This window comes from Pseudoliparis swirei, chromosome 1 (genome assembly GCF_029220125.1).
Source record: "Pseudoliparis swirei isolate HS2019 ecotype Mariana Trench chromosome 1, NWPU_hadal_v1, whole genome shotgun sequence".
Lineage (NCBI taxonomy): Eukaryota > Metazoa > Chordata > Actinopteri > Perciformes > Liparidae > Pseudoliparis > Pseudoliparis swirei.
In genome coordinates, this window is record NC_079388.1 from 15,350,836 (window position 1) to 15,378,021 (window position 27,186).

General features: G+C 44.3%; 2 protein-coding genes and 2 long non-coding RNA genes across 5 annotated transcripts in view; 2 read left to right on the top strand and 2 right to left on the bottom strand.

Annotated features, from left to right (window-relative positions):
- eepd1 (endonuclease/exonuclease/phosphatase family domain containing 1) overlaps positions 1–1,688 on the bottom strand; it is a 28,269-nt gene extending 26,581 nt beyond the window's left edge. The window contains exons 1-2 of the mRNA XM_056416544.1: positions 1,462–1,688; positions 347–1,313 (exon numbers count right to left, since the gene is read on the bottom strand). Of these exons, the coding sequence (XP_056272519.1) occupies positions 347–1,194 (848 nt within the window). The 5' untranslated portion in view covers positions 1,195–1,313; positions 1,462–1,688. The remainder of the gene's footprint in view (positions 1–346; positions 1,314–1,461) is intronic.
- Positions 1,689–5,078: 3,390 nt separating this feature from the next.
- On the top strand, positions 5,079–7,790 carry LOC130198155 (uncharacterized). The gene is made up of 2 exons (XR_008832575.1): positions 5,079–5,307; positions 7,500–7,790. It is a non-coding gene; the product is annotated as an uncharacterized LOC130198155 (long non-coding RNA).
- On the bottom strand, positions 6,481–25,896 carry LOC130198025 (septin-7-like). Of its 2 annotated transcripts, XM_056421105.1 has the most exons (14): positions 25,810–25,896; positions 24,878–24,980; positions 19,578–19,684; positions 14,022–14,122; positions 13,814–13,948; positions 13,149–13,266; positions 12,736–12,828; positions 12,418–12,514; positions 10,178–10,229; positions 9,589–9,714; positions 9,299–9,319; positions 8,181–8,316; positions 7,922–8,067; positions 6,481–7,502 (listed from the first exon to the last, which is right to left on the bottom strand). In XM_056421105.1, the coding sequence occupies exons 2-14, from the start codon at positions 24,885–24,887 to the stop codon at positions 7,466–7,468; spliced, it is 1,179 nt and encodes a 392-aa protein (XP_056277080.1). In that variant the 5' UTR covers positions 24,888–24,980; positions 25,810–25,896; the 3' UTR covers positions 6,481–7,465. The 2 variants fall into 2 exon arrangements, with proteins under 2 accessions (XP_056277080.1, XP_056277158.1); XM_056421183.1 differs by lacking the exon at positions 9,299–9,319.
- On the top strand, positions 10,174–12,104 carry LOC130198194 (uncharacterized). Its single transcript, XR_008832580.1, has 2 exons — positions 10,174–10,263; positions 10,836–12,104. It is a non-coding gene; the product is annotated as an uncharacterized LOC130198194 (long non-coding RNA).
- Positions 25,897–27,186: the final 1,290 nt, after the last annotated feature.

The following is a 27,186-nucleotide window of genomic DNA, read 5'->3' on the forward strand; positions in this document are numbered from 1 at the left end:
TAGACACGGGGCCACAAGATGAACTAATAATCCACATCCTTTGGGTTATGTTGTACTTTAGTGACGCAAACTCCTTAACAATGTTGAAATTAATAAAATTGACAAAACAAATATAAATTTTTTTTAAATCAGAGGTTGTTTTTAAGGTGTTGTAGCAGAGGAACAACATCATGACAGAAACCCACTAAGAATGAGGAGGAGGGCAAAGTGATTTTTTGAAGACTTTAAGACCTAAAATAATGAATCTTTGCCTTCACTTTTGAGATTATCGATTGTTTTCTGATCAATCCCACGTCCCAGCTCGTGGCTGAGTGCAGGTGTCATAAACCCTGGACGTTGTACTCACTTATTCTCCAGCAGGGTCATGCACACGACCTCCTTGACCCCCGGGTTGTTGGCCTTGTCGCAGGAGCAGCCCTGCAGGCTCCAGGTGGCCACGCGCACCACGGGCTTCCCGTCCCGCAGCCCGCACGGGGGCTCCGCGTCGGGCCGCACGGACACGACGTGGGTCGGTCCTCCGGGCGGGAAGTCCAGGTCGTCGCTCGTGAGACTGAACGAAGTCGGACTCGGGTGGGACTTGGTGGTGCAGGTGAGCCCTCCATTGGTGTTGGTGGACGGCGCCCTGGAGCGCTCCACGAACACCTGGAAGCGGATCTTGTCCAGCAGGGAGCTGTTGATGTGGTGGACCCGCACCAGGTCCTCGATGCTCCTGAAGGCGCCGTGCTGCGCCCGGTAGGACACGATGTTCTTGGCTATCTTCTCCGTGATGCCTCGGATGCTCATGAGCTGCGCCGGGGTCGCGGTGTTGATGTTCATCCCGGTGCACGGCTGGTGATCCAGATCTTTGCGCAGCGACGACGGGGAATGCTGCGACGAGCTGGTCCTGCTGGAGACGCAGATTTCCAGTTTGATCACCTCCAGCTTGGTGGCCCCGATGCCGCACACCAGAGCCAGGTCCTCCACCTTCTTGAACCCGCCGATGCAGTCCCGGTACTCCACGATGTTCTGCGCAACGACGCGGTTGACTCCCGGGAGAGTCATGAGTTCCTCCTCGGTGGCCGTGTTGATGTTCAGCCGCTCCTGGTTAACCAGGATGTGTCCGAAGTTACACGCGGCGCTGAATTTGCGCTTGCCGCAGCTGAAGTCCGTGGGGTCCTTGGGGATGGAGCGGTGGCAGCCCAGACTCCCACCCATGGCTCCGGCGGGTCACCGCGGGGGCGGGGGGCTCGGATCGGTGGGCAGCGGGACCGGGGACGGGGACGGGGACCGGGGGGGAGCACGCAGAGGGCCAGGGCAGAGCGAGAGAGAACCGGCTGGGAAGACAACAACAACAACAACAACAACAACCACAATCACGGGATGTGACGGTCACAGAGATGAAGCGGCGCACCCGCACAAAGGAGAGCTGCTTCCTCCCATCACCAACCAAGTCATTAAGCATGATGTGAATCATATACGCACCATATAGCAGCTGTCCACAGTCCTGGCTACATGCTGCACGAGACCCACGCACGCGCCGGTTAAAGCACACACACACACACACACAGCAGCAGCAGCCTGTGCGCGTGTCCTCTGGAGATAGAGGAGTTGGATATTTAGGTTGCTGCGTAAACTTTGCCCTCCAACAGTCCGCCGGGTGATTGGCCACAGGTCGGCCTCCGCATGCGCTCCTCTGACAGCGAGACGCTCACATCGGTACAAACCATTGCGCCCGATGTGCGTCAAGTCACACAGCGTCAGACCGGCCCGGAAACCTTGGTATGCACCTTCAAAGTAAAAGCCTCAGTAAGACGGCAAGGGACGGGCATCTGTTTCAATTCATATATATAAATATATATATATACAGGACTGTCTCAGAAAATTAGAATATTGTGATGAAGTTCTTTATTTTCTGTAATGCAATTAAAAAAACAAAAATGTCATGCATTCTGGATTCATTACAAATCAACTGAAATATTGCAAGCCTTTTATTCTGATTTATTGCTGATTATGGCTTACAGCTTAAGAAAACTCAAAAATCCTATCTCTAAATATTAGAATATCATGAAAAAGTATACTAGTAGGGTATTAAACAAATCACTTGAATTGTCTAATTAACTCGAAACACCTGCAAGGGTTTCCTGAGCCTTGACAAACACTCAGCTGTTATAAATCTTTTTTTTTACTTGGTCTGAGGAAATATTAAAATTTTATGAGATAGGATTTTAGAGTTTTCTTAAGCTGTAAACCATAATCAGCTATATTTAAAAAAATAAAAGGCTTGCAATATTTCAGTTGATTTGTCATGAATCCAGAATGCATGACATTTTTGTTTTTTTAATTGCATTACAGAAAATAAAGAACTTTATCACAATATTCTAATTTTCTGAGACAGTCCTGTATATATATAAATATTTATATAGATATCAATATCAATATATAAATAAATATATTTATACATATTTAAATTATATATATATATGCATGCAGACATGTGGCAAATGTAGTCAGTTGTTGCTTTGAATGTTTTACATGTCTTACCATAAATGATGGGAGCTAAGAAGGATACAGGACATAAATGAATATGAATGAATTTATCAAATTAAATGTAAATAATTAAAAACTAATTAATTACTTTAACAAATATGTTGTGGAGAATAAAGAATATTATATATTTTTGTATTTTTATATTTAGGCCTTGATCGATTACTATTTATTTCATTTCACATTTATCTATTTCTAAATTTATTTGCACAATAATTCTGTCAATAAAATATCTTAATTCATATATGAATTATTACTATATTTTAAAATAAAATGTCTACATTTAAAATATGTATATTCGGTTCTTTCCCATGTCCAACCTGGGTCCCCAAACTAATATTTAATATGCATATTATAATTGTTGTACTTTTGTATAATTGCGTTAGTATGTTGCCTGGATTTCGTTAATGCACACAGCAAAACAAAACAAAAAGTATAACAAAATCGCAATCCATCTTTTATTTTGAAATCCAACACTCTTAGCTACGGTCACGTAGATTCTTCTTCCTGCAGGAGGCGTGGCTCCAGGCATGACAACCAAATATTTTTCTGTTGCTGGGGAAGAGGAGTTTATTACACACATGTACATTTTAATAATGGACCTTTGGTTAATAATTGATCATTCAATATTGATTCATGGAGCAACATCAGTTTACTCGTCAATAAACTAGGATAACAAGGTTTTACAAATATTCCTCAACTGCATTAAAAATATATATATCAAATTAAATTAAATTTCTGTTTACTTGCCAGTATTTGAAAAAGCCTTTCATACTAAATCTTAAATGTTCTGGAGTGCATTATAATCTACAGGAAGCTTTCCGGTCAAAAGCAGGAAGGAGAGACAGATGAGATGACGTAACACGCAGTTTATTGATCTGTAATTACAATGTGATTTAGGTGGAGGTGAGGCAGAAGGGAATGCCTCCTGTAGTGTGTGTTCGCTTTATCTAAGATTTTATTAGATCATTATGAACTTTCAAGAAAGTTAATCCGTAAAAAAAGAAAATACAGATGTTTTCAAAATCGGAAGTGAATTCAGACATCGAGGGACTCTGTGCAGCTCGTGGTCAAAGCATCCGGTGACCTCCATCAATGGACGGATGTAGTTATCGCGGTGGCTCCGACCCTGCCCGATTGAATTTGCATAGCATTATGCGTTCCAATAGGACACGTGCTCTTGTGCCATTCTTTATCAACAGATCATGTGATTATCCATCGATCCTGCAGTTTGAAAACCGTCATTAAGGGGAAATTATTTCTTCTTCTGGTCACAAATCCGATTGCTTTAAATGTATTATCTCCAAATGGAAATCAGGAACATGGTCACAATGGGACAGCTATATGCCTGAATTATCATATAGGCCTACATGAATATGTGCACTTTTGTTGATTTCAGTGCAGAGAGCATTTAATGCTAATAAATGCCAAACTAGCCAGGAGTGATCGAGAGGCTGTTGGGGATTCCTAGAAGGATCATCGAGGCTCCTCCTAGGGTTCAAAGCGCGACGGCTCTCGGGTTGTAAACATCAGTTCAGAGTCCAAAGTGTTTCCAAGAAGTCAAAACCAAAACGAGAACGACCGCTAGTTTAATTCGACAGCTTTTCCACCAGCGAGAGAATGAAGCATCGTTATTCTTCAATACAGGTTTCATGGTCACATCTCCAAAAAATGATATTAAAACAAATGTAACTGGTGTCACGTGGTGTTAGCTTTGTCAAATGGGTGTCATGAGCAGTCAGTAGCCACGGCACGGGTCTCTGGTCGTGAAAGGATAAGCCGCTGTTCACATCACAACTATATTTTCAGCCCCGTTGCATAACGACTAGACAATGCCACCTCTGCTTGATCCCGGCTGTTACGCAACGTGGATAAAGTAGAACAATCCAAGCACGACGACAAACCAACAAAACGAGAGAGGAAGGGGAAACTGAATGGTAAATTAACTGCATTATAATAGCACTTTTCTACTTTAATGATGTCACATCCAAGCATGCAGCAGGTCAAATATAATTTGAAAGAAGATATTTGAGTGGATGAAAAAAAGAAGAAGATATTCAGAGGGAGTTGTCGGCCTCAGTGACACAGTTCCTCCGGTGTTATCACTCTGATAACCCAGAAACACCGCAGAGGTCAGGGAACCAGGTCAAAGTCACGACAGCAATTAACCAAGCGTGACCCATCTCGTCTCCACCTGACGAAAAAAGGGAGAACACGTCGTCGACCGTGGAGGGAAGTCACAATACATGAACGAGTCGCTCGCCCGGAGCACAGAGAGCGTCGCTGATGTAATCAGAGCGGCTCCGTCTGTTTCTGGGCCCCTGGAGGCAGAATTACATAACGGGCCGGTCCTCGTCTCATGTGGGCGGACACAGGAGCGTTTTAGTCTGAGCCTCTGATTGGCCCAGAGTGCTTTTCACCTTGTGACCCGAGAGGACAAGCCGGCCAATCGGAGAGAAGAGGGGGCTGAAGCAGTGGCGAGAGGCCGTGGCGTGATGCTGCAGTACGGCACCACGTGTGTGTGTGTGTGTGTGTGTGACCCCAAATAACAGCTGGGAGTCCAAAGGGTGCAGCTTTTGTTTGGATAAAGACATTTTAAGATGACGTCAGTAAATGAAACCAACGCCGGTTTTGATCTTAAAATAAAACTCATTTTATTTGTACGTGAAGCAGGTTGATGTGTCACCGTGTCGTCGACCTGGACCCGAGGGGTTTCCTGGCAACACAGTTCCTGGGAATATCAGCAGGGATTTCTACAGCCGAACAATGAAGACAGCCTGGAGGGTGAGACCTGATACCTCCATTTGTTATGTCAAGAATGGAAATATGCTAATCATAAGCAATAATCACTTTTTAATGATGTTTTGTATGAATGACATTGAAGATAGTTTATTTATTTTAATTTAGTCCTCGATAATCATCCCTTCAAACGTCTACATTTAGTAAGAGTAGAACCAATACTGCGGTGTGTGTGTGAACACTGACTGGGCATTCACATTAAAAAGTGATGTTTTCTCTTTAAAATGCACCAAAGAGTCCAAGGAACTTCTTCAGAAGACCCCTAATAGTACTCAGGACCCTTTCAACTCCACCGTTGACCATTTAAGGACCTCTGGATTAACTCAAGGAACCCCTCACAAGGCCCACCTCAAAATATCTTAATCCCTTCAGTGCAAGAACCCTTAAAGCTACTCAACAATCCATTAAAATATCAGATTAAACAAGCTTACTCTGCACTAAAGAGTGTCATCGGTGCCAAGTGGAAGCTATCAGCTCAGCGACTCAGGTGACCTCTGCTCCTGATGACGCCTCATCGGCCTCGCGTGGCAGGAGACGCCTTCAGTAGGTGAGAGGCTACGGCAACACGAGCCGAGGGCCAATCCTTCACTCGGAGCAAACGAGGCGTTTAAGTGCATCAAGAGAGAAAACATCTGGGTGGGGTTAAAGTCCAGAGAGACGAGATAAGGCTGATCAAAAAGGCTCAGGAAGACCCCGAGCTGCCACTGTAAACACAACATGTGAAGAGGTTCATCGACTCATTTAATTTGAGAAATACATAATTAACGTGAGCCCTTTAAAAAAAAAAAAAAACATCGCTAAGGAAAATGAAGGCTCAACATCATTTGTGTACTCTAGGGACAATAATGTAAGATCCTGAGTCTTGAGATACCATCTCATAATTAGGACTCGTCACAGAGCTCCGTTATTAAACGAAACATTCTGCTAAGAATAGCAACGTTCCGTTTATTGAAACCGATTTGTTATTTATAGATCGATTTATAAATCATAAAAAAATGAGTTATTCATAGTCACGGTGGATAATTCGTGGCTATGAATAGCAGACGGTCTATAGTTAATCTCTACGCTCTGATATTCATAGCAGAGATATTAAGCCCAAGCTGATAACACATTAGTGTAATATTTGTATAATTCTTTGAAAATATGTCGTCACGTTCATCTTTTCTTTTCCATCACAATTTTATTATGCGACTTTTTACAATAAAAACAAGACATTACAAATTACAGATGCAGAACACGAATGGTGCTAAATGTGCACACGCTTTCCAGAACCCCCCCCCCCCCCGGAAACACTTGTTTCTATCGGAAAATTATTTGTTAAAATAGAAAATCGGCACAAGAAGGTCAAATAAATCCCCGTTAAAAGCCTCCGAGAGCCGTTTCTAGACGTCGTTACACTCAGCATGAGTGAAGTCAAGAATACGCGTTTGGTTTCCAGGAGCGAGGATGGAAAAATTAACAATTTCTCTACCACGCAGATAGGAAATGAGAAAAAAAAGAAACATTTCAAAAAAGAAAAAAAGTAAGAATACATTACAAATGCTTGAAGTGGAACACTTTCGGTTCATAGTTATACAATTTACAAGGCGGGAGACGGAGGAGCGCACCGCTGGGGGAGGAATTTAAATGCAATACCTAAATATGAGAGTCCAAAGATACATAAAAATATTGAATAAAAACAGGGCCCGAGGCGAGCCGCAGCCCCGCGCCGTCTGCCAGGGGCCGGGAAGGGCAAGGCCGACCTCTTGGGTGGGTTTTTGGCATTAAAAAAAGGACGAAGCACAGTATCACACGTCCCCGGAGAAGAGGAAAGAACGAAAGACTGAAGTGTTTGTCGTGTTTGTCGTTAAGTAAGATCACAAGTTGTGTTTTGTGTGTGAATATGCTTGTTTTTTGGTGAGCAGTGACCCCAAACAGGACTGCACCCTGGTTCTGTATTAGAGATTATTACAGTTATTTGAGGAGGAACATGAGGAGGAGAACGATTGTTGAAACTCAGAGTCCAGACAATACTGCCCCCTGGGGTTTCACACGGGTATTACACAGTAATGTGGTCCAACAGTGGATGTAGTTGATGGACAGATGCTCTGACTATCACAGCTGGCAGGTTGGAAACAACAACAACACTAACATCAGGAAGGTCCTAAAATATCTTCTTCTTTTTGTTCTTTTCCAAGGTCCTGTGGAAACCAGAGAGTAGAAGAGCGGTCAAGCACACAGAGTACAACCTTCATCCTGAAGCACCGCGGGGACGGACCCTCATTTACTGACACGCAAATCTCACTCTGACACAATCACTTAACGGGAGATAACCGTCTACGATACATCGTTTTAATCCGTCGGATTATAGTTCATGTAAATCGAGCATCAAGAAACACTTTGCTTGCCAACAGAAGTTTTAGTTGCACAAATCATTTCTCTGTAAACACCTGAAAATATAGATTTTAGTTTGTAAATTGACAATTTCAGCTGTTTTCTGGTTCTTGGTGCCCAGATAACCGTGAAGTTTTCCTTTAAAGTCTTCAGCCGTGTTCATACTCAAGTTAAGCTCCTCCCCCCTTCAACCCTCGTTGATCATGGTGTGCGGCGGTGTGTTTACTTGGAGGCGTCGAGCTTCTGCTGCTCCAGGATCCGCTGCTGGCCCTCCCAGCTGCCCTTCTCGTCCTCGTGCTGGCGGCGCCGCTCGTCCAGCTCTCGGTGCTGGGCCTCCAGGTTCTTCTTCATTTGCTCGTGACGCCTCTGGAGCTGCGGGGGACACGGACACGTGGTCAAGAGGTGACCCGAGCATCAATTAAAAAAAAAGAAAGAGGAAAACACTCAAAAGGATAGAATTTTTATTAAAAAAAACATGAGTTTACCTCAGCCTCAGAGTCCCGGAGCTTCTGCAGCTTCTCCTTCACCTTCATCTCAAACACTTGTTCCATTTCCTGTTCCATCTTCTTCATCTTGGACACGTGGTCCCGCCGCTCCTCCTCCATCTGGGCTAGAGGACTCCTGGAGACACGAGCCGGTCGTCACACACAGCGGCAGGTGGGTGAACACACCGCTGGACATTGTGAACCACCCTCCGTGAAAAAAAAAAAGAAGCCTTTCTGACTGCAGAGTGACGCAAAGGAGAAGAGGCGGGATCAGAGGAGGAGAGCCGCGGCTTGCCTGCTTGCTTTGTTGTTTTAACCCTCCTGTTACCTTTAGGGTCAATTTGACCCCATTCAATGTTTAATGTCGGTGTTCTTTGTGGTCAATTTGAGCCCAGGCTGTTTTTCACTGTGTTAAACATATCAGAAATATCAACTTTTTTATATATTTAAAGGGCTATTTAGGTAGTCAACAAACAAACATAAAGTACCTCACACTTAAACTTGGGAAACAATATTAATTCTAATAATTTTCTGGAGGTTTTAATTGCTGGGGTCAAATTGACCCCGAGGGTAAAATATGTTAGTAAATATAAAGGTAACAGGAGGGTTAAAACGTGACTAATATGGTAACAGTGAATGTAAATAGAGGCTTGTGAAAATATTTTTCAATTATAAAACCTAAATGCAAAGAAAGTTTTCTTACACATTTTGATGACTATACAAGAAGATCAATTAGCCATTAGTTGTATAGTGTTAAGTTATTAATAATTAACATTGATTAATGAGGAATGAGTAAGGAATCCGCAAAGCAAGAAGGCAAGCCAGGTGACGGATGCTTCAGAGCATGACGGTGATTGGATTTATTAGACGCGATGTAGGAAACCCATAAGATATGACCTTTGTGATATGAAGCCAAACAGAATCACTAAAATAAATGTAACTTAATTCTGGTGGTTTCATTCAAACAGTTTAAAGCATTTCAAAGGGTTGTTGCAGGCGAGAGAAAAAACATTTTTTTTTTAATCAAAGAAGGAGACTAAGGGATTTTTTTTTTTAAATGGATCAAAGTGAAAAAGCATTCTTCGGAGCGAGATTTGAAGAAGTCGAGGAACACTTACATGTCGCCAGACGTCTCAGCTCTAAAAACAAACAGATGCACAGACACTTAGCATGCCGCCGTGAACCATGCGTCAGCTGGTGAGAGGCTGCCGGGGGATTAGGAGTCAGATGGCGCCTCAGTTAGTTCAGTCAAACCAAAACAGTTAGGGGGCAGTTAGTGGGCGGGGCAGTTAATCTGCAGGTCAGTCGCTGCAGACCCTTCCCTTCGCGGGCAGCCAATCAGCAGCGTGGCCCCGTGGACGTCGCTTTGCAGCAGACCTCGAGGTCTCCGTTCCTCCGGTGGGCTTACTTGGTCAGCTGCCCCTTGCTCTTGTTGCCGTCCCCGCCGGTGTAGGTGACCGCGGCGAGCTTCCCGCTTCGGTAATTCTCGTAGTGCACGTTGTTGGTGACGTCCTTCAGGTCCTGCATGTGGGTCCTGCCAAGCAACGAGAGGGAAGCAAATAAACACATGTCGTCTCACAAGAAGCAGCAACTAGATTTTAGTGAACTTAATAATAATCCATTAAATTTATGTAGCACTTTTTAAAAAGGTACTCAAAGACATGTTACATCAATACCCGTAGACACAGCTCCGGGGAACAATTCAGGGTTAAATGTCTTGCTCAAGGACACATTGACTAGGGAGGGGATTGAACTGCCAACCCCCCCCCGGATTGTGGATCAGTGGTTAGCAAGTACATTTTTCTGTCGCCCCAACGTCCTCTTGATATTTCAACATTACGCTTTAAGTTTTGCACTGTGCTACATCTCTGATCAGAAGTCCTGGCCAGGTGGCGGTAACGTGGACAAGCTGAACCGTCTCCATGGTTTTCTGACCGTAGAACAAAGCAAAACAGACGGATTCTAGCGCCGCCCGTGCCGAAGAGGTTCCCGCTCACCTGATGAGCATGTTCCGGAGGATTGTGAAGTCGCAGTGCTCGCCATTATCCACTGGAAGAGACAGACGGAGACACGATTAGAACAGGTGAGAACACAAGGAAACTATTTTAGGGGATAAAACATAAAATCAAAAGTGCCCGTTGGTAACAGCTGCTCATTACACGGGGACATCCTTATTGAATTCATTTTCAATGAGATGCAAAATTTGAGGAATTCTTATTATTTTCAGTTCAGTTTCACAAATATCAAATGAGGCTTTTAGATGATCAAAGTGGACTTGATAATGACCAAGCATAAAAAAGGAAAGAAAGGGTATGTGTGAAAAGATAACTTTCAGATATTCGAGCCCAACATTGGTAGTAAGAGGAAACCCGGACTGGAACTCTCCCTAGATTATATTGAAGGACACATTGTGGGTATGAATAACTTTAAATAATCTTCTTCTCTTCGTTTGTCTAAAAATGTTTTAGATGTTGCTGAATTAATACACACTAAATTATGGCCCCATATGTCTTTATTCAGCTCCCACGTTTGCTCTCTTATATTGCTTTTACTATGTAAAAATCTGAAACCAGTGATGTAATGATGAGGATTTCTTTCACCTTGATGATTAATCAAATTAAACTCAAACACATTAACCATGTATTGGCTTTTCAGGATGAGTTGGGAGGAAACCCCGCTGGGCGCTGTGGCTCTGGAGGTCAACGAAGGGGAGGTGCCTGGAGGAGTTCCCTTTGAGGCTCATCAAGGATCAGTTTGTAATTCCACAGATGTTGGCCTGATGTTTGCTCTCCTTGGAGCCATCTGAGAAGCTCGTGCACTAGAGATACGTTTCTAACATGTATAATATGTTCAGAAAAACATCTCATTTGAATTACCTCGACTTTGCAACATTACCTAATATCCTCATAAGCTCTTTATACTTAGGGACTTAATTTATTTCATCATCACGATTATTTATTTATGTGTCCGGTTCTATCTTTTACTCACGGATATCCTTTTTACTGCTTATTTTGTTGGTTTTAACAGCACATTTTTTCCTCTCAAGACTCAAACAAGCATTTCAAGGCCCTGTCGTGGCACTACCAGATGGCTGTAGTACCTGAACCCATCAGCAGGTGGCATCACACACACTTGTTGTGTCCCTCCTACAGTACAACTCACCACAGTCCTCTGGGGGTTTCTCTGGACTGCTGTGGTGGAGTGACTTGCATAGCTTCTCAGGGCCCTTGCCCTCTTTCTTTTTTTCTCCAAAACATTTCGGGTATTCCAGAACTCAAGCATCACAGGCGGCAGAGCAGTTTCATGGAGCACTCCCACAAGTCATCCACGAGGCTGTACTGTACTCGGCGCTCAAGCCGTTAATCATTTGTTTTTCTGAGACGACAATTTTCCACTTCACCGCCGCTGCAGCGAATACCTCCGCGACGTCCCCACTGCGGCTGCGCGCGCTCATCCCTTCATATGTAGCCATGCTTCATACGCCTGACCACAATGAGACGGCTACATCCTGTGGCAGGTCAAGCGCGGGTCTCGCATCCTGTGCTAAAGAGACAGAAAAGGCCTCTAGTTTCCCCACTGGTGGGAAAAATGTTTTCTTTTTCATAGAATGCCCCGATGAGGATTCAAGCAAGAGATACAGCTGCTTTAAACACGCTTCCACAGAAGGAAGTGCCAACTAAATAAACTAGTATGGCTCTGAAATCAGAAGTAAATTGAAATTAAATTGCAACGATAGTTTTCTTTTGAAAATAGAGGGAGGCGTGCAGACAATTTTATCTTTGAAGGTACATGCAATAAATGTGCATCTTCTCCTCCTTTTAATATGAACATAACACCCGTCATGATTGACCCCATTTCATATCTTAACTTTTTTTTGTATCCTTGTTTTTGAATGCAGTTCTCTTAATTAAAGTTTAAATCCTATGCAAGCGTAAATAAATGCTTCTTAGGCAAAATGTGTTCGATGGAGCACACCTGTGTGTGCACATGGATTGTGTTACCGCTTTGCAATCCATCGACGCATGATGTCCGCTCAATAACCCAACAGTGGAAATATTGGTGCGTTTCCATTTGTGTTCAAGAGAGAGAGAGAGAGAGAGAGAGAGAGAGAGAGAGAGAGAGAGAGAGAGAGAGAGAGAGAGAGAGAGAGAGAGAGAGAGAGAGAGAGAGAGAGAGACTCCATATAGTGGATCAATGTACGGCCAGCGATCAGCTGATGGGACCTTCGACCCCTCACCTTCAGCCACGCCCCAGGGGTACTGCCTCCCGCGCACTCGCTTTCCGTTGACCTCGATAATGGTGTTACTACCGACCACCGCCAAGGGTAAGCGATCCTGCAGGAGAGGAGGGAGGAGAAACAACTGTTGCATAGCTCATGCACATTGGCTAAAAATACACCGGAGGATGTGCATTACACACAGAGACGACGTGTGTATGACATACATATAAAAAACACTCGGCGTTTAAAACGGTTCAGTGAAACTTACAAAAAAACAACCTCAACGCAATTCTAATTAAAGTGTCAAGGAGCGTGTCTTTAGAAGAACATGCGTACCTTGATCCTCTTGACCATCTTCATCTCCTCCTCGTCATCCGTCTCTGGGAACTCGTAGACCCGGATCTTGTGGTCATGGATTTCTTTCATGATCTGCACACAGCGGAGAGGAAAGGGGGGGGGGGGAGGGGGGGTGGAAACAGTGATGGTGAGCGAGCTGTATGTGGGACAAACGGGTCCACAAACATCGATAGTCACACTGGAGGCGGGTCAATACGCACAAGAGGAGGAACCTACCCGTTTATTACACACACACACACATGAATACAGTGTGATGTGTACACTGAAATACTTCAACACCGGCATTAATGTGTGACTTGTACTTCCTGTATTGGGCTTGTGATGGATAATAAATAAACAGGACTTGTTGTTCGGGGGCCATAAACACAAACTCTCAGAAGTGGCACACACACCTGCTTTTTGAACAGCTGACACTCCTCCGGGGTCATCGTGTCGGCTTTGGCGATGAGGGGGATGATGTTCACCTTCTCGTGTAACCTCTTCATGAACTCTATATCAAGAGGCTTCAGTCTGAGGAAGGAGCAAAGAAAAGAGGCCGTGTCATGGCGCTGCGGGGCTGGGTGAGGTTCTCACACACACGCCATGTTTCAGGTTGGCTGACCTCAAACTGCACATCTGGATTGACCAGACGGCGTCGTAAATCTGAGCGTTTGGGACTCTGAAAATTCTCAATCCACCTTTTATTAAACCGTTTTTTTATTTTTAAATGAAGGTTTAAATGTCCGTGGTCATATTTTATGCCATCACCGTTTCAAAACGAAAAAAACAGATTTATTATTGTGCTTATATAAAACATGTAATTTATGGCTCCGAGAGCCAGACCCGTTTGGAACGTTGTTTTTACAGCCCTTCACATGGAAGATGACATACAGCCCTTTAAGCGCCGCTTCACTGCGCCGTCGTCGGTCCTACATTCTTGCTCTTTTATTCCAGTTTTACACATAATCCTATTTAACCGCCCAATTCAACACAGCTGACTGCAGAGCCGAGTACAGTGAACAGACGCAAAGACCCCTGGTGGCGGACATTTCACATACGCCTATTCGACATATGTTACCCGTGTCCGGACGGAGCGATGAAGTACAGGCAGCACAGCACTCGGCTGTCCGGCATCAGCCGCCGGTTGACCCGGGACTCTGCGTTGAGGTAATCCTCAAACTTGCTGTCGATGTAGTCGATGACCGGCTGCCAGCTGAGGACCACGAATCAAAATCAGGTACGGCGACGGTGATATAAATGAGCCGATGGCGGACGGCCGAGCTCACCAGTTACTGTTGTCCACGGCGTCGCCGAAGCCGGGGGTGTCCACGATGGTGAGCAGGAGCTGCACGCCGCCTTCCTTGACCAGAACCTTGGACTGTTCCACCTGCACAGACCAACCACGGACGCACTAATCAGTCAAGATTCTGTGCCTTTAATTATTATCTGACGGGCGACGCCTGGATGTTAAAAATATAAATTATGAATAACTCAGAGAGCCAACGTGATTCCCAACGGGGTACGAAGAGGACTTTAACTCCTCCAAAGTTACTGATTTACACAGATGGTGTGATTGAAATGATTGAATTCTGAAGGATGACACTGATCCTGGATCTGTGGTTAACTCTTATGATTAAAACTGCCATCTCTCGCCCGTGGAAACGCAAATGAGTCAAGTGTTTTAATTTGTGAAATAATGTTGCGTAATAATTGCAAAGCCACCTTTTGTAAACCTGTGAAACTTAGTAAATGCATCTAAAAATTTTAAATGTCTTGTAAGAAGAGTAAAAATGATATCAATGGCGAGGCCAACATATTGTTTATAATGCATTTACAACTGGAGTTAATCGTGTATCATAAGTTACATGATAACACACATAACATTTGTTTTTTACTTGTGATTGTATTTTATTATATTTTAATGTTTTGTACTATCTGGACCTTGAGTCTGTAATAAAAGTTTGATTGAAATAATTAATTACGTAATTTAACACGTATCTTGAAGAGACTCTGGACACAAAAGTGAGTACATAAAATAATCAAATACTGTTTCACGTGAAACATGTCCTAGTTATTTACTTATTCAATGTACTTAAACACAGACAAGAGAGCAGAACTGAGACCGCTCTGCAAAAACAATTAGCCACGGTGAGCCTTGAACTCTTTAGCGAACCGCTCGGCGTGCGATCCGAGCGTTGGGCGGCGGCGAGTCGAACAACATCAGAAGAGCTTTGAGGAGGCAGAACTCGTGAGGAGCAGACAAACTTTGATTTAAAAACCAGCCGATCTGAACCAGACCGGCTCTCACGTCACATTCTGTTCTGTTGTAAGAGTCCAATTATGGAATAGTGTTGAAATGGATGTAAGAATGGTGAACTCCTTTTTGGTTTTCAAGGGAATTATTCATAAAACAATTCTTGAGAGTTATGAATGCGATTAAAAACTGATTTACATGGAAGATGTGGTAGTATGTATAAATATATTTTGTTTGTTGTTTTTTCTTTATTTATATACAGTTTTATGATTTATTTTGATTTCAATTCAGGATAGGAATATATAAGCATCTTTTGCTTCTACCTATACCTTTTCAGTCTCTTTTGTATATTATATAGAATAATATTGTATTGCATTTGATTTGATTGACTGAATAAAATAAACAAACAAAGATCACAGATGAAACGCGCAGCATTCGGCAGGCGAACGTCGACATGGCGCCGCTCCCGAAAACACGTCGCCACGCATCACCTTTGATTTCGGTCCGACTCGGGACATCTTCTGCGTCTCGAGTCGTCGGCTCGTGAGAACTCTGCGAGTGCCGAGCGACGGGGCGGCTGGACTGTGGAATTCTTTTGCCACATTCGGGGTTTAACAGAGCTGCTACTGACACTTAAGGAGCGCCGCAGAATGCCAGCGGGGCGGCGCCGTCGCTGCACCGCACGGCGGTGACACGGCAGAGCCGGGTTCTCACAACGGAACCAGAGCGTCTCTTGAAATAACACAACGGCTCAGATGCTTCCTCTCTCCGCCCGCTGAGCGACGGTCGGCCATCCTTGTGGCGTCTGCTCACCGTTTGCCTTCACGGTCTCGGTGAGCAGGACCCCAGCAGAGCAGACCCTCACCCCCGTGACTCCCACCCACCACTTAGCAGCATCCGTCACAGTCTGACCGTCTTTAAACTGACCTCTGACCTCTGGGGCTGCTAGGCTAACCAGACACGACTCAACTGACCCTTTTACCTTTAAAGACCTTCTGAATGACAGTCAATGTTATTTCTCGGGTTCAAATGAAAGCGACCGGAACTGGATGGTTCTGGGTCTCCGTGGCTCCTGAAGAGAACCATCTTCAACAACTCTTATTAAACCTAAGGATGTATTTCACCGTCTTTTATTAAACCCAGGGTTCTTACACATTTTGACCGATGGATTTCCAGGACTTTAAACCAAATTTCCATTACCAAACTGAAATCTCTGTAAAAACATGAAAAATGTAGAACATGTTGCGTATTGAGAGCGTACGCCGGCTTGTATTTTGAGCATCTTTCTATAAAAAAAGATATTCATTATTTCAAACTCGGGCGTAAATGAACACGTGATAACAAATTTCCATGACTTTTCCAAAACTTTTATGATTTATGTTTTTTCCATGACTTTTCCAGGCCTGGAAATTACCATTTTAAAATTCCATGACTTTTCCAGGTTTTCCATGACCGTACGAACCCTGTAAACCACATTTTTGAATTTCAATATCTTTTCAAGTCGGACACAAGTCTAACCAGCATGCATTGCGCCGATCGGACAGTTGGCTGGCAAATCCCTGTCCCCGTTTGCTCTCCCGCCTCATGGAGCCTCAGATTAATCCGACGGGGTGCATCACCTGAAACGGTTAACACTCATTCATCTTGCAGTTTTTTCTTCTTCCGTTTAATAAATTAATTGGACTCCGTTCCCATCGTTTCCTCGTGAGTTTCAAATACTTCTTTGGCAAGACGTGAAACAGAAAGTGGCCACAGTAATGGAATTAGTTTTTGGTTCCGAGAGAAAGAAAGTCTACATATTCATCGTCTGGGTCCCTGCATGTGTAAATAACAACAAGCAATAACACATATGCATGATGTAGATTTAATTTTAAGCATACATTATAGCGGACTTCCTTTGGGACTGGAAACCTTGAGGAATCCTAAAGCATTCCGTTCGTGTGTGTTTCTGTTGACTACACACAGACTAAATCTCCTCTAAACTTTTGAACTTGGGCGTAATAGGCAGGTAAACAAATTGACGCAGTGGGCGGAGAGCAGACGGAGCCCCTTCGCGTGTCGCCAGGGATTAGGAGATTTAGAGTGAATTAGTAGATCACACGGAACAGGTGGAGGGAGGATCCTCCTCGTGCGGCCCAGCTACTGAACGCCGCACGGCACTCGCGCGGCGCCCCGCTGGAGCCCCTTCACGCCAACAGTCTCAACTGTCACTCTTCAAAAGGAAGCTCAGTGGAGCTATGCGGGCTCCATTCGAGGGAACCGCCGAACCCTTTTCCTCTTTTCCGAGGGGCTACGACGACTCCGGTTCGGGGTGTAATCCTCGCGGTCGGCGTCGCTCGCGTTTTGGTGGGCTGAATAACGGCGAACGTGCAAAGCGGAGGTTGCATTGAGATGCAGCATCTGCATTTTGGGGATTTGAGGAGGGGGGAGGGGGGGGGGGTGTTCAAGTTACCAAATGGTGTTAAATTGCTCTTTACAGCTTCACTAAAACTCCCGGAACACGGTTCCAAAGTATTCCTCCGTAACACGACGGACTCGTTGACCGATGGATTTCCAGGACTTTAAACCAAACTTCCATGACCAGACTGAAATCTCAGTATAAACATGAACCATGGAGAACATTTGGCGTAGGAGAGCGTACGCCGGCTTATATTTTGAGCATCTTTCTTTTTTAAAAAAAACATTAATTATTTCAAACTCTGCATAAATGAACATGCGATAACAAATTTCCATGACTTTTATGATTAAAGTTTTTTCCATGACTTTTCCCGGCCTGGAAATGACCATTTTAAAATTCCATGACTGTTCCAGGTTCCCCATGACCGTACGAACCCTGTTAATGTGGCCCTTAGGCATCGTGTTTAACGCTCCTAAATTGCTCCGATCAGTTAATGGACGGCACTTTACAGCCATTTTCTACCTTGATGGAGAGCGCTTTACAGCGAGCCTCATCCGGCGGATCGAACCTTCAACCCGGTGATTAGTGGACGCTGCCGTGCTCTACATCGGCAATTAGGAAGTCATTATAAATGGCTCAATCCTGATTGGTGGACAGGAAATCACAACCGTTTCCCCAGGGACAAAAGGTTACACTTTGTCCAGAGTGAGTCTTTTAAAACACGACATCGATGCATTAGCCAGCGTTTCACAAAATGGTGCCAGACATCTTTCAGAGGAAGTCTATAAAACACACATGGATCCAGCCAGGGCCCGTGTGAAGTAATAATCAATCGCTGGAGAGTCGTGCTGCATGCGTGAATGAGTCCATGGGCTGGCATTCATCATCTTCCAGGACAAACATACCTAATAAATACATTTATGACACACACAACTTCTTTTTCGCAATATGTTGAAATTAAAAAGTATTTGTCTGGCGGTGACGAGACAATAACGTTTTTCTGGGAGTTCTTCCTGATCCGATGTGAGGTCCTGGGTGACGGATGTCGTATGTATAAGCGCTCTGAGGCAAATTTGTAATATTGGGCTATACAAAATAGACTGAATAGAACTGAATAGAATAAAGTATTTCACCAAAATGAAAAGCAATTACTCAAATACCACAGCTGACAACGACACCGTGTGCAGGCTGCGGCCCGGGATGTTTACCCTTTTTACGAGACACAACGCCTCGACATGCAGCGCTCACGTCCGTGTTTACACTCGAACCTCGTGGAGCAGAGAGAAGTAAATAGAGCGCGTTTACAGAGGTGCTCGAGTCCAATCGAGGGTAAGGCCGCTGACCATCGACGCTGTTCTCTACGCTGTATTTCCAGTCACATGAGACTCTCACTCAGAATGTATCCACACACACAGTATAAACCAGCTTTCCCCGTCACAGTTTACTGTTTCCAATCAATCAAAGTGTAAAAACTAAACTTCCTCTGATCCTTCCACTCAGAGCTCAGAGCCTCTCTCTCTCTCTCTAGCATAGTACACAATGATTTACAAAAGAGATTATTAATCAAACGGCACATATGTGATTTTCATATCAGCAGAAGGCTCATATTCAGAACGCCCTTTTTGCCTAAAACCCCGGATGCGATTACCATTTTATCAATAAGTGTGTGTTGGTCAGTCAAGACAAACTGACAGTCAGTTATGCGGTGGTCTGTTGCTTTGGTCTGCAGATTATGATCACAGGAATACCCCAATCCTGCTTTGAGGTCGATGTTCTGTAAACAGGACTATGTGAATCTTTATCTACCTCACAACTCATTTTGAGTAGTGTAACACATGTTCAAATGGGTATTTCATTAAAAGCATTACTACTTAATCCAAGGAAGCGTCATATGATTTAAACCTAATAACAACCTCATTACATTGCCCGATTTGAAATATCACATCCTTACATTTGGCAGACGCTCCGCTTGTTGAAGCAGATAAACCGGTTTTCCCCGTCTCACACAAACACATGGGAGGCGACAGCTAAGAGGAGCTCTGTCAGAAACTATTCGGTGGACGGCTGCCATGCTGAGACACTGAATCAGTGTCAGAGTCATGTCAGGAGAAAAGGTAAATCCAATGTGTTCAATGGATTCAGTGAAGAGGAAGGTAACGTTCGGACTATTCCTGAACCACAAAAACTTACCTGTACAGTTTTTTTAACTCTGTGCGAAGGCCCCGGGTATTCAGGGGAGTACAGATCTGTGAGGAAGAGCGAGTTGATCAGGGTCGACTTCCCCAGCCCGGATTCCCCTGGAAGACAAAAGACGGAGCCAGAGTCAGTGGGTGGGAGTGAACTCGAGGAGGTGCGCTTCACACCAGACTTGTTTTCTAATCCCCCTTTTCATGCCAGACTGAGGCTCAACGTGACACAATCTCCAGATGTGTATCAGCTCCATTTCCTGCGCACTCGTTCCCTTTGTAAACATTCTTTACATGTTTTAGATTCAAGACTCTTCACAGTACAGGAAATGGCTCCCTTTAACCCGCTTTTCTTTTTTTAAACAGGCCAGCATTAACACGAGACGACGGAAGAGACAGACGGGGTGGAAGTTCTGTCCTCCCAAATTCTTTTCCTCTCTGCATTACAGGAATCTAATCAGAGAATCGTGGGAAGGGAGGAGAGGGGAAGGAAGATTTCAAACCCAAACTGTAATCGTGAAGTTTCACTGTGACAAAAAAGGAGTAGAAACTGAAATGAAGCCCAGATTCCATTGTTCTCAAAGAAATCCTCGACAGAAGAAGCAAACCGACAGACACATTGTTTCCACTCTTTAAAAAAAAATACATCTAGCACCTCCGTTCGATGCATTGTTATCAACCGAACCGTCTAAAACCATGGAATGCTGGCCCAGATAGACAGCGCCGTTTGCTTATTCTGTGGTTGTGTTCCTGCACTCCGGAAGTGTAGTTAAGTAATCAGATACTCGAGGCTTTGGAAGTGAGGCCAGCATTAGGTAGTACGATAGTGAGCCAGGCATGCTAACTCTAGAGCAGGGGTCAGGAACCTTTTTGACTGGGAGAGCCATAAAAGCCAAATATATTTCATTGAGAGCCATATAGTATTTGTAACATATAAGGGGGGGGGGGTGCAGGTGACTTTCTTTCCTTCGCCCCGATGTGCGCACACGCCGGCATCGGAGTGTTAACGCGACACGTAAAGACAGAAATGACATGCTGGTGTGTAGATACGATCAATAACAGACATTTAGTTTAATAGAAGAACAAAGACGTCTTTAAGAAAAGGACCTTAAATTACTTCTGTTGTAATCTGGCGCGATAGAGAAAATTACAGGGTGGCGGGCGGAGATCTTTAAAAAAAAAAAATTTACTCAAAATTGTCTGGGAGCCATATGCCGTCACCGGAAGAGCCACAGGTTCCCGACCCCTGCTCTAGAGCAAATAATCAGTCCACATATTTGCTCTCGAGTGATCGATCGGGAAGAGACATAAATCTAGATTCATTTTGATCGTCGCTAAAGTCCTTTCTGAAGAAAATATTTAAATCATCCGTCTGCAGCACGTGTGATCATTTGCTCCCGTTTCCCATCACTGTATCTAAACATGTAGGGGTGGAAGACTGTTAGTCACACTAAACAAGCAGCTCGATGAAGTCAATTTAACACTCGGAAAAAGTGAAACATTTTTTAAAGAGAGTTGTAATAAATCTCAACATGCCTGCGAGAAGCTAGAGGGACAGCCTGTTGTAATCCAATACCGTCACCGGTGTGTGGCTGTTGGGATCGGGGTGAGCGTGGGGTGAGCGGAGGGCAACAAGGAGCCGGCGAACAAAAGCTTCAGTGTGCAAGAAGAGGCCGGAGCCAGAGAGCCGCGCCTGACCTTTAAAAAGTGGCCGGGGCCAACGTGGGCCGCCGCTGCCAACAACTCACCCACTCAACGCTACGCGAGCCGGGGGGGGGCGTGAAGAGAGCGCCACACAAAAGGATCATTCACGAGACGCACTCTCGGAGTAATAAATATTTTCCCAAGAGGGTAGCGCCACATTTATCTTGCAATCCCAACAGAAATATTTCGGCAGTTATAGCTCGTCGGGGATGAAACACGCAGGATGGCAGTAAACATTTCTTTGGAGGGAGAACTCTCGAGTGCCGACGGCTACCAGGGGGGGGGGGCTGTGGTTGTTGTGCCCACTGTCGGGGCGAAACACGTGAAATAAAACTGTCAACTTGAATTAGAGACGAGCCAGAGAGAGCCAGAGAGAGCCCTTGTGGTGGGTTCAGTGGAGATGCTGAGCATGCTTGGTCAGAGCTGTGGCTGCTTGTTTTGATGGGACGGGGTCATGAATCCGTCTCAAACACTGAAGCAGTCTCAGAGGATACGTGTCTTTTACTGACCCTCCCCCACAATTTAACACTAGTTCATAATATTCAATGGCCTGAGTGGGAGAACTCAAAAATATAATTAAAAACAACAAGGAGGTAAAAAGCCAGATGTTCCATTGAAGCAGACACAGTGCACCAAGCTCCCCAAACCTCACATGTCGGCCCGAGTCTATCCATTACGTTTTTATCTCTTTTTTCCCCCTCTGCTTTTAAAGATCGCGTAAAATGTCAGAGGGAAAACATCAGATTTACAAAACGGAAATAATTGTAACATTTGCACAACTCTGTAATAAAACCTTTACACGCTGCAGGGCGCGTGTAAAGGTTTTATTATTGAATGGGTTTTTGGTGAGATGCCTGAATACGGTCTGCGATTAACACAAGATACACAGATTTCAACATGTTGTTCTACGATATCAAATGCATCACTTTTATAACGTAATGATTCTCATAATTGGAGACAATGGAGTTTAAGTGCTGTGCATCTGTGAAGATCATCTTTCAGAACAAAAAGGGTACGCATCGTGAACTTGTGTTTGTCACAGATCTTATTTTATCCCAAAATCCAGGGGAAAAATCCCATCGAATTGTTGTTCGAGAGAACCAGAGAGACGCCAACATCCGCGTCTTCTGAAAACAATAAATCATGCCTCAAACAATCAACTAGGTTCTCTATTTGGATTTTAAAAAATAAAATAAAATTGGAATGTGAACATCTATTAATTTTCCACATATAGCATGAAGCCACACCAAGTTAAAATAGCTAATGTAGTGACCGCTAATTGATTGTTCTTTTCTACGAGCCCAGTGTGCAGCACGTCCCGTCGACCAATGAACGGACGACGTTTCCTCGCCATGACGTGGTTTCATTCAAACCTGCCAGATTTCACATGGATAAATAGAAGGAGACACCTCCCCGTCGTCACAGCCGGGCAACCCGACTGCTGCGCCAGAGGAAGAGCTCTCCGACCGAGGCTCGCTGCTCGGCTCGCTGCTCGGCTCGCTGCTCGCTCAGCACACGCTTCCTTTAAAGGACATTTTCAGCAGCTGTGCAAACCACGGGGGTTAATTTCAAAAAGGGACTTACCACTGCACACAAGAGGCGGGCGCAAGGGAAGCGGGAAACATTTGGCTTGTGAGCGTTAGGTGAACTGGTTTGATGGGGCCTCCAAGACACTGGGCTAATAAAACAAAAAAGGGCTCCGGTCGTTTGCGAAAAGGGAAATTCTGCTCCGTCGACATCGTCCCTCGAAAAGCAGTCATCTTCTCTCCACCGCTCGGTGTTTTACGCCTGGGACTTTCCCATCGAAAAGGGGCAGAAGACAATAAAAGTTTAACGGCACGAGAGCGTGACCAAAGCGCTGCACGTATATCTGTTGGCAGAGGCGTCAATTTCCTTCTTCTCGTGTCAGATTTCGTCTCCTGCTCCTAAAAGCTCCTCTTTCTGTTTACGCGAGGGCATTCCTTACCGAACGGGATACCGCAGAGCGTATTTAACTCTTTGTCGACCAAACGCTGCAGCGGCTCACACCAAGGTCAGCTCCTGCAAACGAGCAAATCGCTGACAAATATTGACTTTGACCAACAAATGGCTCTGGCCCACTTTCGCGTGTCACGAGTAACAATAGCCATCACCCCACTGAACACGCATTGTAAAAAACATATACTGGGTTATATAATGTCACGACGCTATTAGAGTAGACCCAAAAGCACGACTCAGACAGGAGTAACAAAGATTACCATCTTTGGTTGGAAACAGGCTAGGTCAAAACTGGGAGATCAGTTGAAGAAGCAAACAAGTCCAAAAAGGGGCGGGGCAGAGAATCAGAGGTCAGGAATATATTCTAATAACACTGGAGAACTTGGCAAAAAACAATGTTAGGATGGCCAATCAAACATTTGCAAAGGAGACTTCAGGCAGTAAGTAAATTACTCTGTGCATTAAGTATTAAACTATTTACAGATTCCCTTTCATCAGACCCTTTGCCTTGTAGTTTGTTATGCGATGGGTGGCCACTGGGTGTGTACTCGTTGTATGCGTGTCATACGCCCATATTAAAGACAGTAGAAACATAAACAAATACATTCCTGCTGTGTTCATACTTTCCTGGGGGTGTGGGTAGCACGGTTTCCACCCCATTCATGTTAAATGTCCTTTTAATGCTGTAATGTCTCATAAAGTAAGCACTACAATAACAAGTAACCCGTTCAGATAAATTCTCTTCCTACACAACAGTCTCTCTGAAATATAGGTCTGAATTTCATAACCGGTGGGTCCCCCGTCAGTAAATGTGTTATATAACACGACCCCCCCCCCCTAAACAATAAGGAAACGCACATGCACTTTGCCAATTACACCGCTATTCTAATTATACGCTTCACACAAAATGGACACATAAAAGCCTCCATCCTGAGACTGCACAGCAGGGGGAAACTCCACGACTCCATTGAACAAAGACAGAAAGAAATGGGGGTGCTCTGGTTGCCATAGAGACAGGCCCTTTAGGCGCTGATAGCCGTGAACCCAGGGGACAGGATGTGACATCACGCAGGCATTCAGCGCGACTTCCTGCTCAGGTAGCGCCGGGTAACGCCGGGTAACACGCGGCAGAGAGGAGCGTCTCCCTTTTCAATCAGCTGCTTAGGCTTCGACTTCGGCTGCATGAATGGAACGACAGGAAACCTCCCAATCACAATGTAATAGAAATGCACTCACACACACACAGAAGCAGTGGGCTGCCTGTACTGCTGAATTGCAAGCGTTGGTGTTACATGCGTTTTCCTGGACTCTTGTTTGACGTGCACCTCCTCCTCCTCAACCAAAAGCATCTCGGATGCGTTCGGCTTCCAGCGGCCATCACTGTCAGCCAGTGTTGCGCAACACATGACTACACACGTACAGTAGGAACTACAAGTTCTAACACGGGCAGAGATTTACTTGAAGTAGGGATATCCGTGTATTTTAAACACCTTCACGCTTGATTAAGCAAACAGAGTACGAAACCGTAACCCCGCTTGACACACTTGTGCATCAACTGTATGAGAACAAAGACTGAGGAGAAACAAAAAGGTGATCCAAAAGTAACGAGAGAGAATGACTTACCCACAACCATGAGCGTGAACTCAAATCCCCGCTTGACAGATTTCCTGTAAACCTGGTTGGGGAGATTTGCAAAGCCGACATAACCCTCCAGGTTCTTTGGTTGCTGTGGACCAAAAGTAAACATACGGGAAAACACGGCTCAGGTTGTGGTCGATTTGTATCATTTGCGAGCTCAGATTTCAGACGGCACTTGTAACACCACTTACTTCACGAAAACAAAATAAATACACTGCGTCTGCAGAACCAGCTGATTTATATCTGAGCAAGTTAAGACAGAACTAGTCAAACTTTGAGTGGATGCACATGGCAAAAAAAGACTGGCAATTATCTAGTGGGGGAATAACACATCCTTAATTCTTTTAAATCACTTCTTAAAACCCATTTTTATAGAACAGCTTTTAAGTGATCTAGTCTTTTTATGCAGAACGATGATTCCCCTAATTTAGTTTGTCTGTATTTAATTGATTTGTTTTTTAATTTAAAAATATTTTTATTTTAATATCTACTTTTAAATGTAATATTGGTTCCTTGCTATTCCACTTGTTTTGCTTTGACTCTGGAGCACTTTGTAAACATTGTTTTTAAAGGTGCTATATAAATAAAGTTATTATTAAGCTTGGTATCATGGAGTGAGTAAACAGTTTGGAAGAGATGTGGTTAAAAGCTCAAGAATAATCTAGGGAGTGGACTTTGTTACTTTGTGTTTGTCAAACTACTGCTGCCACTTTACTAAATTATTATTACTTCAAAAGGGGAACATTGCACAATTTAAAATCAACTAATATATTTGAGCTGTCTTTACACATGACATCAACTATAACAAAAAAGATGGAAAGAAAGCTAGTTGTTGAACAACGACATCTAATATGAGCATATGATGTAGAATGGGTACAACCCAGAGGCCTTGCAGGCTGAAATAATAGAGTACTTACGGCTGGGATGGAGACGGGCAGACAGGTCGGTGAGAAGACAACGGCGATATGAGAAGGCAGCGGGCGAAGGCAGGTCCATCAGGCACGACCCAAAAACAGAAAAGAACCAGAGAGAAGACAAATTAGAAAAAGTTCACACAGTAATGATCTTTGATACATCAGTCTCACTGAGCTACTGGAGGAACAATGGAGACATACGTCTTTAATTGCCTGTTAAAGACATGAAGCATCCAAGAGTATGAGAATTATAATATGCATTATAGCAGCAACTATAGAGCAAGGATATTTGAAGAAAAATATATTACTTCAAAATCTAATACATTTTTCTTGTGAATTACTGGATAGCTTTACCTCTTAAGAATGCTTTAAACATGTTCAAATGTGAGAGGGGATCGTCATTCATTGGTAGAGAAAGTGGCAACCAGTAATGATGGATCACGACTCGATATTCTTTTGAGTCATTGGCTCACCACAAGCCCAACAACAAAAGTTGTCAGCCAGTTGTTTTTATTCCAAAGAGTTTTCACAGTCGGATATTGTGTGTTCTCCCTGAATAATGCCATGTTCACACTAAGAGTGAGTATTTCATCCAGATGGAGAACGTGAGACGCACAGGGCGAGATGAGAGGGGGACGTTTTAAGTTCTGCATTCACCCAGCTGTACATTCATATTTCAGAGCCACATCTGCCCCATTAAAGGAGGTTTCTGGTGGAAACTGAACAACACGGTGTCTGTCTGATTATCAGCTTCAGTGACGCACATCACTGTACTACTGTGGGTCAACAGAGTCAGAGCAACTGCACAGCTTCAAGTAGCTGTCACTGTGTTTATACAGTCGCCAGTTAATGTGAGAGTTTAAGATGATGTATCCTCCAGTTTCACACTGGTCTCATCACACACACACACACTATGTTCCCACTGCTTCCTGTGTTGGAGACAGTTGACGAACGGCAGAGGAGTCAAATAATCAGTCTGAAACGTGTGAAATGGCTGCAGACGTCAGCTCACCCCCGATGAGATGAGATATGCTGAAACAAAGACCAGAGACAGAGGGACAAGACCTGAAAGTCACAACTCCTGGCTCTTTGCATTGACGCTGATGCTCCACGGTGTCCTTTCACATGCTGTGCTGGAAACACCATGAGCACAGAAGGGCTCATACGACAGGTGCCGGGTACGAGCCACAACTTTTAAAATGGGAAAAAAAAAAAACTAAAAAAAGGAGATGAATTCCAGTCGAGCTGCGCCGTACCTCGAGCGGAAACAAGGTTTTACTCTTTTGCTAAAATCACAGAAAGAAGAACTGGAGGCAACGTACAGCAAGTACAGGTCCTTTACACAAAGCAAGTACAGCAGCACTCATTACAGTTACAATT

Bases quoted from the DNA above. Each gene is read 5' to 3' on its own strand.
- LOC130198025 (XM_056421105.1), bottom strand. The intron at 13,949-14,021 runs GTGAGCTCGGCC...CGTGGTCCTCAG, and splicing joins GCCGTGGACAACAGTAACTG to CTGGCAGCCGGTCATCGACT. The intron at 13,267-13,813 runs GTAACATATGTC...CTCCTTCCTCAG, and splicing joins ATCGCTCCGTCCGGACACGG to ACTGAAGCCTCTTGATATAG.